The sequence below is a fragment of the Natrix helvetica genome (assembly GCF_964273705.1).
Source record: "Natrix helvetica genome assembly, chromosome: 2".
NCBI classification, from domain to species: Eukaryota; Metazoa; Chordata; class Lepidosauria; order Squamata; family Natricidae; genus Natrix; species Natrix helvetica.
The window spans coordinates 164,244,619-164,264,419 of record NC_138552.1 but is presented as its reverse complement, the minus strand read 5'-3'; the positions used below and the strand labels follow the sequence as shown (position 1 = coordinate 164,264,419).

General features: G+C 40.2%; 2 protein-coding genes across 2 annotated transcripts in view; both read left to right on the top strand.

Annotated features, from left to right (window-relative positions):
* Positions 1–19,801, top strand: part of LGSN (lengsin, lens protein with glutamine synthetase domain) — a 383,291-nt gene that overhangs the window by 193,829 nt on the left and 169,661 nt on the right. The window lies entirely within an intron of this gene.
* Positions 1–19,801, top strand: part of EYS (eyes shut homolog) — a gene marked incomplete at both ends in the record, with an annotated part of 387,634 nt that overhangs the window by 357,232 nt on the left and 10,601 nt on the right. The window contains 4 exons of the mRNA XM_081943885.1: positions 3,101–3,267; positions 4,278–4,422; positions 7,752–7,926; positions 12,562–12,734. Coding sequence (XP_081800011.1) covers positions 3,101–3,267; positions 4,278–4,422; positions 7,752–7,926; positions 12,562–12,734 — 660 coding nt within the window. The remainder of the gene's footprint in view (positions 1–3,100; positions 3,268–4,277; positions 4,423–7,751; positions 7,927–12,561; positions 12,735–19,801) is intronic.

Below are 19,801 nucleotides of genomic sequence, written 5' to 3'. Positions count from 1 at the left end.
TTCAGTGAAATCCAAGAAGAGAGAACAAAGGATACATTGTTTCAAAAAACACCAAATTCTGACTTCCGAGTGGCAGATCCAACTTTCTCCTATTCCATAAGTCTCAAATTTATGGAAAACAAAGATCTTTAAATGTCTTTAATGAAATTTAATAAGAAATAGTAGGAAGAATTGTTAGAATAAAAAAAGGTTTTAGTTCAAGCCAAAAAATAAGATAGCAAAGAGTAGGAGGGGGGGGAATCAATTCGTTCACTTAAGAGGAGAAACAGGAAACGTTACAATCACTTCAATTCACAAAACATCGTTACAAAGAAAGAGGAAAAAAACTTTCTAAGGCAGTCCAATAAAGATAAATTTCGCCGCTTTATTCTTTTACTTAAGGGACTAGTTTATCTTTTAAAAAAAGTTTCTTTGGGCAGTCATTATCAAAGAAAAAACCTCACCAGATGGACTCACTTTCACTGCCTTCTTTCCGAAGCCATCTCCGACTTCGTCAGCCTGGGGCTGTCTGTTTACCACCGGCTTGGAGAGCTTCCCTTGGGTCAATCAGGGACTTTGCGATGTCCCAGAGACCAACAAGGATTTGTCTCCACCATCTCTACGGGATGGTTTAGGTCCACATGGACTGTGCAGCGGTAAAAGTATCAACGGTGGTCTTGGACAGTCCAGACCGCACTTTGTTTCATCACAACGTTGGCTCCTCCTTCATGATTGTTAACTTTTACTTTTAATTAGGTGAAAACCAAAGAGCCCGACAGAGCTGGTTTTCACCAGATATGTGACAATATGATCTTTCCAATAAAGCTATTCTTTGCGGAATCCACCTGCCTTGCATGGAACCCTGACATCTGCTGCTTCACCCCCCTCTTAGCTCCTCCTTGTAATATCCATATTCTCACACATATGAGAATAAATGTTATGAATATTATTATAAGAAGAACAAACAGAAATAAATATGCACTCATCTTTTCTGGTTTTCCAAATTTGTTATATTATTTTTGCATAGAAAATAATGTTTCCACTGAAATCCTGAACAATAATAAACATCTCCCTATCTGCATGCCTATTTATTTACTTACTTAACTACCTTTTCTAGGACCCAATTATGTGAAACCTTGACATATCTGAGGCTATAGAACATATAAGAGTATAGAATATTGGTACATCGCAATCCCTATGCCAAAATCCAAAAGACTCCACAGAAGGGAGAGTCTCGTCATATCTTTTTTGCCTCCTAAGCAACATCCACCAGATTTCCTCTGCATTATTTTAAAAAATTAGCCGGCAACCAGCTAGCCAGGCTGAGATTCAATATTATTAGAACCATCCAACCATCTTGTCATGCCCCCATAGTTGAGGAAATGTAGACCTCGTTCATATTTATTCCACCATTTACTTTCTAATGTATTCTCTGTTGTTTACAATTGCCCAGTTAAGTGGCAGAATTAAGCTGAGCTTAGATGATCTTCAAAAACTAAGGAGGGTTGAACCTGTTTAGTACTATACTTTGATAGCAGTCAACCAAGGCTGTAGACCAGGGGTGTCCAAACTTGGGAACTTTAAGACTTGTGGACTTCAACTCTCAGAATTCCCCAGCCAGCATGGCTGGCTGGGGAATTCTGGGAGTTGAAGTCCACAAGTCTTAAAGTTCTCAAGTTTGGACACCCCTGCTGTAGACTAAACTAAGATTAAAAAAAAAACCAGTAGAAACCCACTTTTATTCTGCTGGCCACAAAACTACATGGCTTTATCTGTCCATGAAGTCATCAGAAATTTATTCCTCCTCATTTTTATAATGTAAATGAGTTCCCCTTCTCCAATTTAGCTTAACCAGTTATGGCCATGTTGTCATTTGGAAGGCTGTTTTCTGATATGGTAAGATAATCATTATTGAAGACACTGACACTGCAAGATAATGTAAATTCTTGGGTTTTTCAGTCATTAAAGTTCTGTATAGATAGTATAGTGAGAGAAATGGGAAAGCCAAAAAGAAATACTCCTGGGTTTTGGTTTTTTATGAAGAGCAACAAAGATGATTAGGGGACTGGAGACTAAAACATATGAAGAACGGTTGCAGGAACTGGGTATGTTTAGCTTAAGAGAAAGAAGGACTAGGGGAGACATGATAGCATTATTCCAATATCTCAGAGGTTGCCACAAAGAAGAGGGAGTCAAACTATTCTCCAAAGCACCTGAGGGTAGAACAAGAAGCAATGGGTGGAAACTAATCAAGGAGAGAAGCAACTTAGAACTGAGGAGAAATTTCCTGACAGTGAGAACAATTAATCAGTGGAACAGCTTGCCTCCAGAAGTTGTGAATGCCCCAACACTGGAAGTCTTTAAGAAGATGTTGGATAGCTATTTGTCTGAAACGGTATAGGGTTTCCTGCCTAGGCAGGGGGTTGGACTAGAAGACCTCCAAGGTCCCTTCCAACTCTACTATTGTATTGTATTGTATTGTATTTAATTGGATTTCTATGGCTACACATTTTACTATAGTAACTCTGGGCAGGTTACAACAAATAAAAACACCATAGAAAATTACAACCAAAATATAAAACCGATAATGCTCACTGAGGTAAAACAATAAATTTAACAGAATTCAATTCAGTCTAGAACTGAGGAGAAATTTCCTGTCAGTGAGAGTAAATAATCAGTGGGTCAGCTTGCCTTCAGAAGTTGTGAGTGCTCCATCACTGGAGGCTTTCAAAAAGAAACTAGTCAACCATTTGTCTGGAATGGCATAAGCTCTCCTGCTCAAGCAAGGGGATGGACTAGAAAATCTCCAAGGTCCCTTTCAACCCTCTTATTTTACATTCTGTAATAAACTAAAGAACACCCAATGGGTTTTAACTAAAATCTTGACCCATATGCCTAGGGGCACATCCATGTCTTTGAGGCTTTTTGGAAGGCTGGCAAGAGGGATTTGATTTTTCTGATGGACAGGAATTCCAACATAAAGATTCGCTTTTATGCCATGCAAACAAATTACCCATAATGAGGTAATTCCATCAAGCTAAATTTATCACAATTACCTAAAGTGAAGTCTCTGTAACAGGGTTTTTTTTTTTGGTCAGTGATGTGATTATTCTCATTCCAGGTCTTACTGGGGACGATTTCCTAGTGCTGGGACTGCAAAATGGTAACTTGGTGTACAGTTACAACCTGGGATCTGGAATCGCAACGATTATTAGCGAGCCACTTGATTTGACACGTCGCATTCACACAGTCAGCCTTGGCAGATTTCTTAGAAGTGGCTGGATGAAGGTAAGCCTTGCTTTAGAAAAGCTTCATCTCACTACTAACTCTACTTCCTATTGTAGCAAGGATTAGAATTGTGGCTTTGGTTATGACATTGTCATGCATTTGGGCTACCCCACAATGCTGCTCTCAGGATTAAATGGAAAGAAGAAAAATGTACCTTTAATCTGATATTGACGTGCTTTTAATTTATTTGAGAGGCAGTATAGTGTAGTTGTTAAGGGTTAGATTTGCACCAGGAAGATCCATATTATTATCTGTATGCATCTACAGTTCTCTTGTAGACTAACACATATCGCACAGCTGTTATGGGAGAATCAGAGTGTTATAGATATTGGCTTGAGTTCCTGTATGAAACATGGGATATAAATATAATAATTAAATAAAGACCTTTATATTCCATCTGAATTCCTTTGGAGAATGTTGAAAAATACATAACAATGAGCTTGACTTAGATATACCCAGAAATGCATAGCAGGTGCCCAATTTTAAGAGCTAAATCAATCATAGTGAGGTTTGCTTGGTTATGATATAATACCTTATATACTGCATTGTATTTTTCAATAAATTATGGTTAAGCTGAACGGTGACTTATTGTGTTGCATGAAATAGTAATGAGAGTCTATGAAAACTTTTGTGCAAAGATTTGCACCTATACTATACAAAAGTTTCCCTTTCCAAAACCATATTTCATTTTTCACTTCCAACCTGCCTACCACCACAACTTCCATCCCACTTTTATAAATTGCTCCCGAAATTGTAGGGAAGACTGAGAAATAATGGATGAGGAGGTTTCTGCAAAATACAGAAACACAAGCAAAAAGTCAGACCATCTGCCCTTTTAATCACAAACCAGGAAATTAAAAAAAATTCCAATTATTTCTAATGAGTTGCAAGGCAAAAGAATTTCCTCCTCTGTTAATGTATGTGAACGCTTTTATTACTTTTTTAGCATTGTGATGAGAAACAATATACTTTAGTTGCTAATAAATAGCATATTTTTGTTTGTTTGAAAGGTGGACGATCAAAAAAACAAAACTATTACGTCGCCAGGAAGGTTGACGGGACTCAATGTTTTTAGTCAGTTTTATGTAGGAGGGTATATTGAATATATTCCAGAATTCTTACCCAAAGGATCCAGTTTTAAGAATGGCTTTCAAGGTAAATAACAACAATATTGTCTTTCTGTATCAAGTCATTGTATTTATAGTAATACGTTTTAATGGAAGAAGCTGGTTTTCTACTAAACACAGAGGGTTCAAATTTACAGTATATGGATATTAAGATAAAGGTTCCCCTGTACATGTGTGCTACTCATTTCCAGCTCTAGGGGGCAGTGCTCATCTCTGTTTTTAAGCCAAAGAGCCAGCACTGTCCAAAGACATCTCCGTGGTCATGTGGTCGGTATGACTAATTGCTGAAGACTCACAGAGTGCTGTTATCTTCCCACCAAAGTGATCCCTATTTTTCTACTTGCATTTTTTACATGCTTTCGAACTGTTAGGTTGGCAGAAGCTCACCAGCTGCTTTTCCTACTTAAAATGTCGCCGAGGGGTAAGAGGTATGCCAACCGGGAAGTGACCGGGAAGGGGAGGGGCTGTGCTGGCTTCTTCTTGGTGGCAGGCTGAGGGGGTGCTTCCTCCCAGCCAGAGTTGGGGCAAAGCTCTCTCACCTGCTGGCCCCACAACCCACGCCCTGGGAATGCCGACACCCCTTACCTCCGAGGCCAGGAAGGGGATCTGGTTTTCCAGCGGAGGGAGGGGGGCCAACTATCTCTCCCTATCTGGGGCTGTGGAACTGGGTCATCAGTGGGGATGACCTGCCACCCCAATGGGGGCCAGGGGGTGGCCAGGGGGCAAGCAGGGGGTGGCCAGGGGGCAGGCAGGGGGGCAGGCAGGGGGACAGGCAGGGAGGCACAAGGACCCTCGAAAGACCAGGAGGAGTCAGTGCATGCGCACTGGAGAGCAGGAGGCCGGCACACATGCGTGCACCAGAAACCAGAATTATCATCTCCTTTTTCGGGTTTCCGGTGCCGAAAAGGATCATGTGGACTCCCGTTTTGGTTTAGCCATCACTGGTCTAAAGGCAAGATTTACAGTGAGGGAGAGGCCAAAGGGAAGAAGAGAAGGCACAAGACTAGCGTGGATTGTGAGGAGCAGGACATCTCAAGGATGAAAAGTGTCTAGTAGGTGTCAACAAGGAGAAGACCTGAGAGGAAGAGCTGCACTCGATGCACGTTACCTGGGAGGAGATAGTGGTTGACCGAGCCATGAGGAAGTTCCAGAAGGACGGAAAACCCAAAAGGAAGACTTTTACAAGGCAGAAAAGAGGGCAAAAGAGAGCTGTGGTCCTGTGCTTTTGAACTGAACAGCCTCTTCTTGGCTGTTGGATGAGGGAGGGAGGGAGGCTGCTCAGATCTCTGAGCCAGCTTCTTAGGATTGAGGGATTTATTCAAACCGAGATCTACTGCTGTTTAAAGTGGTTCTTGTATCTGTGTGCCTGTGTAATGCTGCCTGTGCACTGCACTAGAATCTGTGTGGGTTATGGATTCTGAATGTAAGAAGTAAAGTAAATCTGTTCCTGGTCTTTAGAGCCAGAGGTTTTTATTTTCCTCGTTTGATTTGTGCAGGGAAAGGCGAAACCATCCTTTAGAGAGCCCTCCTGCTGGTTGACAGCAGGCTTCTTTATAGTGAATTGGAGAGAATTTTTGGGAAACTGCAGAGGCTCCCTGGGGAATTAGCTTCTTCAACACTAGCAGTAGCTACTGTGTGGGGGAAAAAACAGGGCTCCCCAGGAGATACACAAACAATACAGCACATAAATACAAACAAAAAATGTTTTCTACATGTACAGAACAGTCAAGGCCAACAGCCCAATCCCCTCCACTTGAAATGCCTTAGAGTTCAAGCAGTTTTACTCTCAAGTAAGAGGATACAGAATTGAGGCCTTATATTTATTTATATTAAGAGGTTTGCTCAGAAATTAAAAGCTGTGACTTAATACCTCTTCCCTGACATTTTTAAAAAGAAATCTTTTCCACGCTTACCATTTAAGCTGATTTTGTCCTATGCTCAGGAAGGCTTCCTTTCGGATTTAAGAAAATCCTCTCCAGACTGAGACACCTTGTCAACTGCTCACAAAAATGTCAAATCCAGACCACAGGGTCCCATGTCCTCCCATTGAACACCTCCCTGTCTTTCTGTTTGTTGATGCACATGTATGGATACAGAGACATACAGTCCATTTGCATTTATATTTACATCGTGTTGTGACCTAGGCATCCTGATAAAGCATAAATCACATGTTTAATCCCCAAAACCCTCTTTTTATTGAAACGGCTGTGAATTATGTTCATTCACAGCCCATAATGATTCACCAACAGTCTGTAAAGATCCTTCCGGGTAATGCTGATAAGCACCCACCTTTATCTCCCTTGAAACGCTGCCAGAGACCTAATTGCCAATTAGTTTTGCAAGACTAAACGGAGCACAGAAACAAATGGAGCTTCTCAGAATTTGAACCGACCAGAATGAACAAAGTTGCTTCCTGCAAAGGCTCACATCCGTTTGCTTCTCTTTTATGTCTTATGGGAGGGGCCAATCATCTCCAAGCCTTACTTCCAAGTTGCCCCTTTTTCTCTTAATTGTTCTTGCCTTCTGGAAGCTCTTGCCCTGAGTATCCTATTATGTCTTAGCTTACAAAGAGCAAAAACAAAACTTCAGTGATGCACTCACTTTATATATTTTCTAAGTTATGACAGATTGAAGATAAAGCTTCATAAAAGATGTTTTGAATTCAAGGACAGACACTTCATGTGCCTTCATTCTAAAGGATGTTTGTTTAAACCATGACTCCTTCCACCGCCCCCTCAGTTAAAATGCATACTTACAATTACCTAGGGATTAAAGTGAGGGATTGCCATTTTGGCAGCAATGAACTTTTAAGTTAATGTGTTGTAGGAACTTTAAGCAGCTGCTAGCAACCAAATAGATTTTTGTAACTTTAAAATAAGAAAGCAAGTAAATTCTAATTCAGGGTGTCAAACTCAAGCCCGTGGGCCAGATCTGGCTTGCGGAGCTGTCCTGGAAAATGTAAGGGGCCAGTCCACATTACTTCGGCCCAGTCTACCCAATGCGAAGAGGAAACATTGAGCCAGTGTTGTTTTGGCCCGATCTACCCAATGTGAAGAGGAAATATGCCAGCAGTTTAGGGAGTGGTGTCAATCTGGCCATGCCCACCCAGTAGGCCACACCTACCCATTCACTCGTGCCCAGTGAGTGGCATCAAGCTGGTCAAGCCCACCCAGTCAGCCATGCCCACCCGACCCCTGAGGTCAGCCACAGCCCTGATGTGGCCCTCAATGAAATTGAGTTTGACACCCCTGCTCTCGATCACCATGAAAAAATGTACTGTTGGACTTGACCTAAATGTTTATAAATGTTTTGTTGTTGTTTTAAAGCAGAAAACTGGGTAATCTTTCATTCTTTCAGGTTGCATTTTTGACCTCCAAGTCCGTGCTGGAAAGAATCAGGAGTTTAAAGCACCAGGAATTCCAGAAGGCCATCCTAACAGTGGTCGCATTGTAGGACAATGTGAAGTGTCTCCGTGCCAACTGATAACATGCAGAAATGGGGGAACATGTATGGAAAGCGGCTCTGCGCTATAGTAAGTAAAGTGTGATGCTTTTAATGAACTATTGCAGGAGAATGCATTGAGACTATGCAGTTTGTCGTATGGTTCTATCGGAGCTTATATACTGTATCTTTGCTTAAGAGCAGGGGTATAATGTTCTTTAGAACTATGTTGCAAGATGCACATACGGTCTCCTTTCCATGTAGTAGTTTTCATACACATACTTCCTCTCTCCTTCTTATTAGCATAAATGCCCATTTCAGGAACCATCTGAAGTGAATATCATACTGGGGTAGCAAGTGGAACAGTGAAATCTGCCTCATTCAGTAATATCTACCCCAAGACTAGAAATTATTTGCAGGTTGAGGCTCACACCTGTTTTTTCTAAGGCATGCTGACAGTTTTGTTCAATTATTTCCCATGTATTTCCTCTTCTATCAAATTAAAAGTGACAATTCAAGATCTGTAATAACATTTTGGGAGGTAAGAGAAAAAGTGCTGCCTAGTCCCAAAGGTGCATTTTCAAGAGGCAACTGGACTTTCTGGTTTTTCTTTGAATACATTTTGTTTCCCATTCAAGAAGCTTCTTCAGCTCTGACAGAATGGTGAGGAATGGAAGGATTTATACTCTTTCCACATAGCTGGTTATTTGCATTGCAAAGAAGAGGGAGTCAAACTATTCTCCAAAGCACCTGAGGGTAGGACAAGAAGCAATGGGTGGAAACTAATCAAGGAGAGAAGCAAGCTAGAACTATAGAGAAATTTCCTGACAGTTAGAACAATTAATCAGTGGAAAAATTTGCCTCAAGAAGTTGTGAATGCCCCAACACTTGAAGTTTTTAAGAAGAGATTGGATAATCTTTTGTCTGAAGTGGTGTAGGGCGTCCTGCCTAAGCAGGAGGTTGGACTAGAAGACCTTCAAGGTCCCTTCCAACTCTGTTATTCTGTATTCTGCATTATTTTAGAGAGTCATTGAGGCCACCAGGCAGTTTATCCATGTCGTCAGGGTCACCTGAGTAGTGCAAATGTGTCTGGAGCCTTCTTGGAACTGTTGAAAGGACTGTGTTGTAAAGTGGAGATAGATGATGTCGTATCCCTCCCTCTCTGCTGTCTCGACTCTGACGATACAAATAAACCTTCAGGTGGCATCAACAACTCTCTAAAAGAATGCAATTGACCAGTTGTCTGCAAGGAGTATAAATCCTTCCATTCCCCACCATCCAGTCAGAGCTGAAGAAGCTTCTTGGATGAGAAGTGAAACATCTTCAAAAAAAAAAAAACCCAGAAAGTCCAATTGCCTCTTGAAAATGCACCATTGGGAGAAAGGAGCTGACGTCGCAACGACACGACATGTCGACACTTTTGCTGCTGGACGGTCCATCTGGACCTAAACTGTCCCGAAGAGATGGTGACCAGGAAGAGTATGTCTTGCTGATCTCAGGGACATCGCAAACTCCCTGATTGATCCAAGAGAATCTCTTCTAGCCAGCGACAAAAAGCACAGCCTCAAACTGCTGAAGTCGGGACAGCTTTGCAATGGGAGGAAATGCAGAAAGAAAAACTGGGTCCATCTGGTGAGGAAATCTTATTTTTATAAAAGACTGCTCAAAAAAGATTGAAGTTAAATTAAATTGGTAAAGAAAAGGAAATAAGCGGCGGAATTAAGCATTATTAGACAGTGTGTTATCTTTTTTATTTTATTTTTTTCTATCGATGGAAGTTTTGTGGATCAAATCCTTTCCTTTGCTTCTACAATACTGGTTGGGATGGATTTTTTTCTTTTAATTTCGTTTTATTTAAGAACTTTGTTTCTTCTAAGCCTGAAACATAAAGAAGATTTAAAAGGTATATAAAGAGAGTAGTAACCTTAGAGGGAAAAGAAGTTACACTGCCACTTGGATGTTGGAGGTTGAGACCTGGAAACATTGCTTTTTCTTTTTTCCCTTTGATCATTTTGACCTTGCACTTCAAAGGCTTCAGCTTGTTTTTAAAGAAGAGCACAGATTGTTTACATAAGTGCTCTCTGGATGCTTGTTGCTAGCTGGAAAGAAGTGAAAACAAAAAATTGTTTTTAAACTAGAGTGGCAGTGTTTATTAATTGGAAGGATGACACATAATATTACAACAGATTATGTCTGGAATTCAAAAATTATTAGAAACAACAGAAAGAATTGAGAAGAGATTGGAAAATATTGAAAATATAAACTTTAAAGTGGCAAAACCTGATGGAAAAATGGAAAATACTCAGCAAATAGAAGATATTCAGCAAATGGAAAAAGTGGAGACTGGAGTCCTAAAAACCCAAGGGAAAAATGAACAAAGAGGCAAGATAACCATGGATATTGACAGTGAACTGAGTGTGGTTGGAGATGGAAAGAGTGGAACAAGGAAAGAAAAGATAGATGGAAAGGTGCTTTATTACAGATTTCAAGGTATAGAAGAAGAAAAAAGAGAAGAATGGATGGACTTAAAGAGAGAAATTTTGACAAAAACACTACTGATAACCATAGATAAACAGATTAAGGAAGCTGATGGTGGGTTTCAAGATTTTACAAGATATGTAATAAGCAACAAGTTGCAAAGAGAAGTCCAAACAAATTTGATTAAGAAAATAACCAGAAGACCAATTCCACAAATGGCAAAAGAACTAGGACTACACTATTACTGGAAAGACACAGATTGAGATATGAAAATTAATAATAAAACACTAGTTAAATTTAGTTAAAATTAGAGCATTATGTTAAAAATGTAGTGATAATGATAAAGTTAGGCAAATAATTAATAATGATAACAATGTATACACCTGTATTGGTTTGATAAGAGGAAATTTGGTATAAAATTTTAAATGGTGAAAAAAGGGGAAAAAGTAAGTTAAACATAGTCAAAGTATTGTGGATATAAATTGTAAACAATGATTAAGAAAAGAGATTTAAAAAATTTTGTTAAAATTCGAGCATTATGTTAAAATATAGTGTTGATGGATAAAGTTAGATAAATAATTGATAATGATAACAATGTGTGTGTGTGTGTGTATTGGTTTGATAAGAGGAAATTTGGTATAAATTTTAAATGGTGAAAAAAGGGGAAAAAGTAAGTTAAACAGTCAAACTATTGTTAAATAAATGACTGATAATGATAATAATGTAATGATTTGTATTGACAGGATAAAAGGGAAATTGGATATAAATTGTAAACAATGATTAAGAAAAGAGGTCTAAAATTTTGTTATTAAACATAATAATTTTTATTTTGAATGTGTTATAAAGGTATAATGTGGTTGGATGATATTGAAAATAGATAAGGGAATGCCACTATGTGGTTTTGTTTTAAATTTTATAAAGGGTCGTTAAAACAACTATAGTCATATGAAGGATGAGGTATGATGATAGCAATATATATAAATATATGTGATGTAAAATGGATAATTTGATATGAATCAGAGGTGATGACTGTGGAAGGGATGCATGAAAGCTCTTTGTAACCAATTGACATACTTTCTACAATTTGTAATGGAGGATGATTTTGTTTGTTTTGATTCAATATATATCTATATCTATATTTACATCTATATCTATATTTACATCTATATCTATATTTACATCTATATCTATATTTATATCTATATCTATATCTGCCTATCTGCCTATCTGCCTATCTGCCTATCTGCCTATCTGCCTATCTGCCTATCATCTATCTATCTATCTATCTATCTATCTATCTATCTATCTATCTATCTATCATCTATCTATCTATCTAATCTCTCTATCTCTATCTCTATCATCTCTATCTCTATAGAGATATAGATGTAGATGTAGATGTAGATATAGATATAGATAAAAAAATAAAAAGAAAATGCATCTTTGGGACAACCATGACCTAGATGACTGAGAATCTCCATAGACAAGTGCTGCTTAGGGAACAGTCAGATAAGAAAGGGCATTGCCTATTAATGTAGCCTTACAATTAAGTAGAATTATCTCATCTGGTTCTGTTTCCTGTTTGTGCCACATGGGAGGCTGACATTAATCTTCAAGGTATGAACTTTAAGGGATACCTATTGTGCCATTTCTAAAATTAGGTGGGAAAGGACACCTAACAAAAGGACAATATTTTGGTGACTGAAGGCTTCATCTGCCTTTCTTTTGGTAAATGATTTTGGGGGTGGTGAGGATTTAAATGCACTGGCAATCACTCGGAATGAGTAAGGCTCTATCAAAAATATGAGTTGGTTAAGGATGGGTCTGGGAAGAAGCCAAGATTTTCTTTATTTAGAAATGTGCATCAAGCCAACATCAAATGTTAAACTATAACTGTTCTATATATCTCACCTCAAAATGTTCAAAGTGAGACCTCCTGGTTTTTCTGCTTCAAAATGCTCTATAACAGTGGGTCTCAACCTTCCTAATGCTGTGAAACTTTAATACAGTTCCTCATGTTGCGGTGACCCCCAACCGTAAGATTATTTTATGTTTTCCATATTTTTTCAAAAATATGTGTTTTCCGATGGTCTTAGGTGACCCCTGTGAAAGGGTCGCTCGACCCCCAAAAGGGTCCCGACCCACAGGTTGAGAACCACTGCTCTATAAGGAGCTACCTTCCATGTTGACACAGAATGTAACCAAGTCATTTGCTGAAGTTTCCTCTGGTTTCATCTTTTGCACCTTCTAGCTGCCGTTGCTCTTCTGGTTGGACAGGGGCTTTCTGCACAGAAAAAATGTCAGTGTGTGATCCTGAGCACAAGCCCCCACATCAGTGCAAGCGAGGTTCCACCTGCGTCTCTGAGCCTGATGGATACAGCTGCCACTGTGCCTTGGGAACCACTGGCAGACTTTGTGAACAAGGTAGGGGATAAACCTTCATCAAAAATGTATCACATGGTACCACCGGTTTCTTTTTATTCTGTGGTTGGGTGAGAAATGTAAATTGAAATCAGAGCAGAGGTGATATTCAGCCAGTTCTGACAGGTTCTGGAGAACCGGCAGCGGAAATTTTGAGTAGTTTGCAGAACCGGCAAATCGGCTGGCCCTGCCCCAGCTGCCTCCCAGCTGATTTTCTTTTGTTGCCCTGAACAAGAGAATGGAGCTGGATAGCAGGTTAGTGGGGTGGGGAGGGAATGGGGATTTTGCAGTATCCTTCCCCTGCCATGCCCCCAAAGCCACGCCGACAGAACTGGGAGTAAAAAAAAATTGAATCCCACCACTGAATCAGAGTTTTTTAAATTGAAGGTACCAAAGATTTTTTGAGATTAAAAAAGTTCTGTTTTACTCCAATCAAAAAAACTGCACCTCACCTATTCTGATCATGTTGTGTGGGGAATTCAGTGGAGAAAGCAATTATGTTTGAAAGAGTTAGCAATAAAAGGAAATGAGGCAGCCAAAGAAACAGTGGCTGTCAAAGCTGACACCAGCCAGAGGTTTTATTTAAGTATAAAAAGATAGCAAGATGATGTGTTCCTGAATCATCTCTAAACTCTCCACTTATGAGTTTCTCTCCTGGTTTGGGAGCATGTCTCTAGAAAACCCTATAGAGAGATAAGCCACAATGGGAAAATCCCTTTATACAGCAGTGGCTTTGACTTATTCACATTAATTTCGTTGGTTGCCATTATCTCGACTTTAAACAGGCAGAATTGAAATAAATCAAATCGATACTATTTTTTTAATAGATAGACATCTGACAAGTTCATAACCTATTTCCTTTTAGTTTATTTCTATTAATTTGAATTATTGAGCTTCTTAATGTTGTGACTCTGGATGGCTCTCAACAATAAGAAACAATATCCCAACTAAATAGAAGCAAACATACCAATCATCAATAAAATGACATCCATTAGACAATTGCCAGCTATGCTGGAGGGAGATGTCAAGCAAGAGCCTTGCATGGAATCATTGTGCAACCACAAATGGCATAAGTTTGACCTTATCTGATTTTTCCCAGGGGAAGGCAAACAGTCTTGTAGTGTAGGTGATAAACAATAAAGTTACTGACTAAGGCTAGTCTGGTTTCTTTTGCCTGAGAACAACAACCACAAAACAATAATCAGCAGTAAAATTCCATGTTCAGCACAACCATTGATAGCTTTCCACTATCATTGGCCACCAAGTACAAAAATAGAGCCATGTTTTCAAGGACTTCCTTTGGTCAGTACAATTGGAGCTAATTTAAGATGTGGAGGAATGATGTTCCAAAGGGTGGTGCTATGCAGAAAAGCTCCTCTTCCTGGGTCTCGTCATATGACACTCCTGCCTCAACATGACCTACAACAGAAATGTAAAACTCAAGGCCCGGGGCCCAGATCCAAGCCCATGGGGTGATTAGATCTAGCTTGTGAGGCCACCCTGAAAACAGTGAAGGACTGCCCTGTGGTGCCTCTGCCAGTGAAAACGAAGCTCGGGAGAGTTGCATATGTTGGCCCTTTTTGCTGGCAGAGGGCTTCAGGAGGCCATCACAGCTGAAAATGGAGCTTGGGAGGCCATGCGGGGGCCTCTGAGCTCCGTTTTCGCTGGCAGAATGCTAGCAAAACAAAATACTAGCAAAAGTGGATTCCCTCCCCCAGCCCCGCCCGGACCACCACAGGTGCTCCTGACACAAGTGATGTCGAGCTGACCACGCCCATCATGGCCATGTCCACCAGGGCCCCTGAGATCAAACACAACCCTGATGTGGCCCTCAATGAACTTGAGCTTGACACCCTGACCTAAAATATGCCTCTTCTGATGGGAGGAGTAGATGTAACCAGGGAGAGGCTGCCTGCTGCTTCCATGCAACACAAGCCTTTATTAGTCGGAACCAGCACTTACAACTAAACTCAGAAGTATATTAGAAGCCAATGCAGCTTGGGAAGCAGAGGTATAATATGGTCAAGAAGCACCCATAACTGCCCGTGCTGCTGTATTTTGCACCAACTGTAGCTTCTGGGTCCTCTCCTATACCATCCCCATCTAGCTGTGAAATTCTTGTCTAATAGCTGATGCTCAGAACCATTACGCCACTGTTATTAAGATACAATCACAATTAAATGTTAAAAATAAAATACAATTATATCACTCTAATTGTGATCACTGACACAACTTCTCACATCTAAATAATGGATATTCAGATGTGTTTCTGTGCATGCTTTGGGTTTCAAAGTTGTTTTACTCTATGGACATGAAATAAGAATCAGCCACATTTTATACATTATTAGACAATTACTGAATCAGCAGTTAACATCCTTAATGAGTGGCCTTTTACTCCTTATGTGATGCGCTTTAATTTCTTTCTGATTCCTTTCTGATCCATATAAGAAATGCAACTGCAGAGAGGAAAATATAATTTCCTAAAGTTCTTCTTTAATACTTCTTCCCCCAGTGAATAAAAGTGAGGATGGCATAAATTGCAACAGAATTGACGATTTGTAATGAAAAGGCCCATTGCTGTTCTCTCAAAATCTTGGGTTTCAACTTCCTCTACACCTAGCAACATAATGAACTGTCACATTTTTTTTCTCAAAATACAGTTTTCCTAGTCTGTGCTGAGAATAAAGAAAGCATCTTAAAAACAATCAGACTAAATATTTTATTTTTAGGTACAGAATCAGGGAGCGAAGGAGTAAAGTGTGTCTCCGCAGAGCAGGAAATAAACCAAGGAGTCCTGAAAAATAATAACTACCGAGATAGAAAGGAAACATTAAAAAAAATAACTGAGAATTTATGGTGCATGTAGGTTAGTAGGAAAGAAACAACAAACAGAGAAAACCTCAGTAGTTTAGAAAGATACTCCCTGGCACATTGTTTACAGTTGGTAGAAGTGACTTAGTGTATCGTAGGATTTAACTGTTTGCAGCCATTATTTGTAGAATATAATAGGTAGCAATTATGAAAGCAACAATTTCTTATCCTTTCCAGAAGCCACAGCATAGCTTCAATCAAAGGTGAAACAGATGATCCAAACATGTTTGTGGTGGGTTTCAATTTTTTTACTACCGGTTCTATGGGCGTGGCCTGGCTTGGTGGGAGTGGCAGGGGAACGATACTGTAAAATCTCCATTTCCACCCCACTCCAGGGCAGTGGTTCTCAACCTTCCCAATGCCATGACCCTTTAATACAGTTCCTCATGTTGTGGTGACTCCCAACCATAAATTTGGTGTCTTGGTTCCTAAGACCATCGAAAATATGTGTTTTCCAATGGTCTTAGGCGACCCCTGTGAAAGGGTTGTTTGACCCCCAAAGGGGTCCCGACCCATAGGTTGAGAACCATTGCTCCAGGATAAGGATACTGTAAAATCCCTATTCCATCCCCATCACACTAACCTGCTTTCCAGCTCCATTCTCCTGTGCAGGGCAACACAAGAAGATCCAGCCGATCAGCTGGAACTCTGATCAACTGGGTTCTCGGGAGGCAGCAAAAAGATGGGGGCGGAGCCAGCCAGAGGTGGTATTTGCCAGTTCCCCAAACTACTCAGAATTTCCACTACCGGCCGAATACCTCCTGTGAGTTGGATACAAAAGCCATACAATGAAAGTGCACCACTATATATAGTAACATACTTGCATGGCAATTCTCTGTTTCTGGAAAAATGAACACGAGGAGCATTTGGTGTGAACTAAGCCTGACTGCTTTACTCACCAGTGGAAATGTGATTAGTGTTCTGAGCTTTATCAGAACACATATGCATAAAAGCCAATTACTTTGTTATTTACAGATATAATTCATCCATTTATCATGGAGAGTCAAAAACGTCTAGTGATTAAGGCACCTGGCTAGAAACCAGGAGATAGTGACTTCTAGTCTGGCCTTAGGTACGAAAGCTGGCTGAGTGGCTTTGAGCCAGTTACAGGTAGTCCTCGACTTACAGCGATTTGTTTAGTGACCATCCAAAGTTACAGCAGCACAGGAAAAAGTGACCGATGACCGCTTTGCACATTACCATTGCAGCATCCCCATGGTCACGTGATGAAAATTTGGAAGCTTGGCAACTGGCATGTACATTTATGACGGTTGCCGTGTGATCCTCTTTGCAACAAGCAAAGTCAATGGGGGAGGCCGATTCACTTAACAATCATGATATTAACTTAACAACTGCAGTGATTCACTTAACAATTGTGACAGGAAAGGTCACAAAATGGGACAAAACTCACTTAGCAACCATCTTGCTTAGCAATGGAAATGTGGGGCTCCATTGGGGGGTCGTAAGTCGAGGACCACCTCTATTCCCCCCACAACTCACAACATTAGGCTCAGGCAACAAGCTGGTCAGTCAATTCATGTCATAACCAATGGGGTCAAGGCTCAGGGCACTTGACAAACTGCAGAAGCCCTTTGCACAGGGCAGGAGATTGTGCCCAGGGATGTTGCCACAGTTGTAAAAGTAGGCTGGTTGCCAAGCACCCATCACAGGAGAACTGCGAATTGCAAAGCTGAATGAATGGTAATGCACCAAGGACTATGTGTATTAGCTTTCTGTAGATACTTTCTCAGAGGCGGGTTGCTACCGGTCCGCACCGGTCCGGGTACACTGGTAGTGGAAATTGGGATTGGGTCACCAAATTGGTAGGGACGGCTGGCTGGCCACGCCCACGAACCGGTTCACCGGTCACCTATGCCATTGCCAGCATGTTTTTTATTCCTTTTTAAATGTTCTGCGCATGCGCAGGACAATTTTTTGGCAATTATGCAGACACACATAGCAAAACCAGCAGTAATACCAGGAGCAACCCACCCGTACTTGCTGCTTTTACTGCTGTCACTGTTCTCTGTCCTAGTGATGTAACAACAACAATAAAAGCCTCATTGGGAACTCTGTTTGCAGAACGGGCGGCTTCCCACACATCATGGACTTTAACTGGTTACCTGATCATATTCAAAGATCTCTCTCTCTCTCACACACACACAGGACTGATGTATTTCCCAGGCTTGATTATGCTTGATACAACTGCACTTAAGGCATCTAAGGAAAGAAAATAGTCTTGGCCCCCCTGTCCATTATCAGGTCTGATAAATGAAAAGAGATGGAGAGAAACTGGAAAAATCAGCTTTCCACAACTCAAATTAAGACTCAAACAACTATAATTGTCATGTAAAATGAAGGAAGCATTATAAGCCTGGCAGCTGAAAAATAATCGAGACGGTGCAACACCAAGTTTATTCACCATAAAGTTAAATTAACAGCCCTTCAAGGCAATAAATAAAGCACAGTCAGCTAGTTCAAATGGAATAGCTGTTGACATCATTCGTTTGGGAAATAGAAATATAACAAGTAAAGTGTATAGGAATCTAAAATAAATTGATGAAAAGAAAGACTATGTAACAATCTTGTACATAGAAGATATATTAGACTACTATAATGAAGGATAATCTGTAGATGGCAGCATAGACTAGGAGTTTGTTTTACCAACGGCATTGATTGAATTTTACTTTTACTGGCTCTGTGCTTATAAACAGTGAAGGTGGGAAGTGACTACTCAGGCACTAGAGATAACTGGAGAAATGTTAATAAAAGAAGAGATCTTTTATTATCTAATCCACATTCTGGTACCCGCCATGACTGGCATGGCAGAGGAACAGTACATTCCAAAAAGTGGGTAAGAATGGAGGAAGCAGGATTAAAAACAATCATTGCTATATATTACTGTAACGCTGAAATCATGCTGTCATGACTGTGATAACATTACATTTATTATGTGATGTAATGATATTACATTTTATTACATTGCAAATGATGCTTCATTTGTACCAAAAGTTGGGAGGGCGCATAGCTTGTGTGTTCCCTGCTCACGAGAAACTCATCAGCAGGATTTCTTTACTATCTGCTGTGTCACTCTCATGGCTGGGAACTCCCAAGTTATCCTGTCCCAACTATGCTCATATTTGTCATCTCTAGGTCAGGGTGTTCTGAGCCTTAGGCTGCTGTTTATGTTGGCAAAACTTTTGCCGGGCTCTAAATGCCCAGGATATTAAGGAGAGTCGGAATGAGGCATCGATAAACTCTTATTTTAACAAGGGCTGAATTTTGCTAAGGAAGGAGGATTCATAGTCATGTCCACTTTTACTCGACACAGAAGTGACCTTGAAAATAGCATACTTCTACTATGACAAGAAGCCATGGAGAAGCAGGTCTGCTAGAAATACTTCTGTAAGTCTTCTGCAAAACAAAGAAGAATCGTTCTGTTTCTGGAACCTGGAATCAAGGAGAAAGTTCCTAACAGTGAGAACAATTAACCAATGGAACAACTTGCCTTCAGAAGTTGTGGTTGCTTCATCACTGGGGTTTTTAAAGAAGAGACTAGACATCCACTTGTTTAAAATGGTTTAGGGTCTCCTGCCAGAGCAGGAGTTTGGGCTAGAAGACCTTCAAAGTCCCTTCCAGCTCTATTCTGACAATCTTCTGGCACCTTAACAAATTGGCAGTTTTATTGTGGCACAAGGTTTTCTCTACTGCAGTCACCACAAATGGTCTGAGAGATTAATGTAGAATTCTGCATGCTGACAGACAGACAGACAGGCAGACAGGCAGACAGACAGATACACACACACACACACACACACGCACACCATTTTATTACTCTGAATGTTAAAATGTTGTTTGAGGTCACTTAACTTTCTTATTGCCAATTTCCCAACACATTATGAAATAAAATATTCTTTATTTGATATGCATAGTGAAAGGATGCAATTTCTGGTCTCATAAAATTGCAGAAACAGAATATTGAACTTTATTCAGAAAACCACAGCCTTAGATATTTAATATAATCCAGTACTGCCATTCCAATACCTAACATCCCCAAACATACCGGTAGAACAAACTACAAAACCCTACAGTATTTCCATAGAGATTGGCAGTGGAATTTCAGGATTCAGATGCAACAAATGGGATGTTAGGAGGCGGCAGCTAGGCTGCCTAAACCTAATTTAGCAATTAGTGACCCA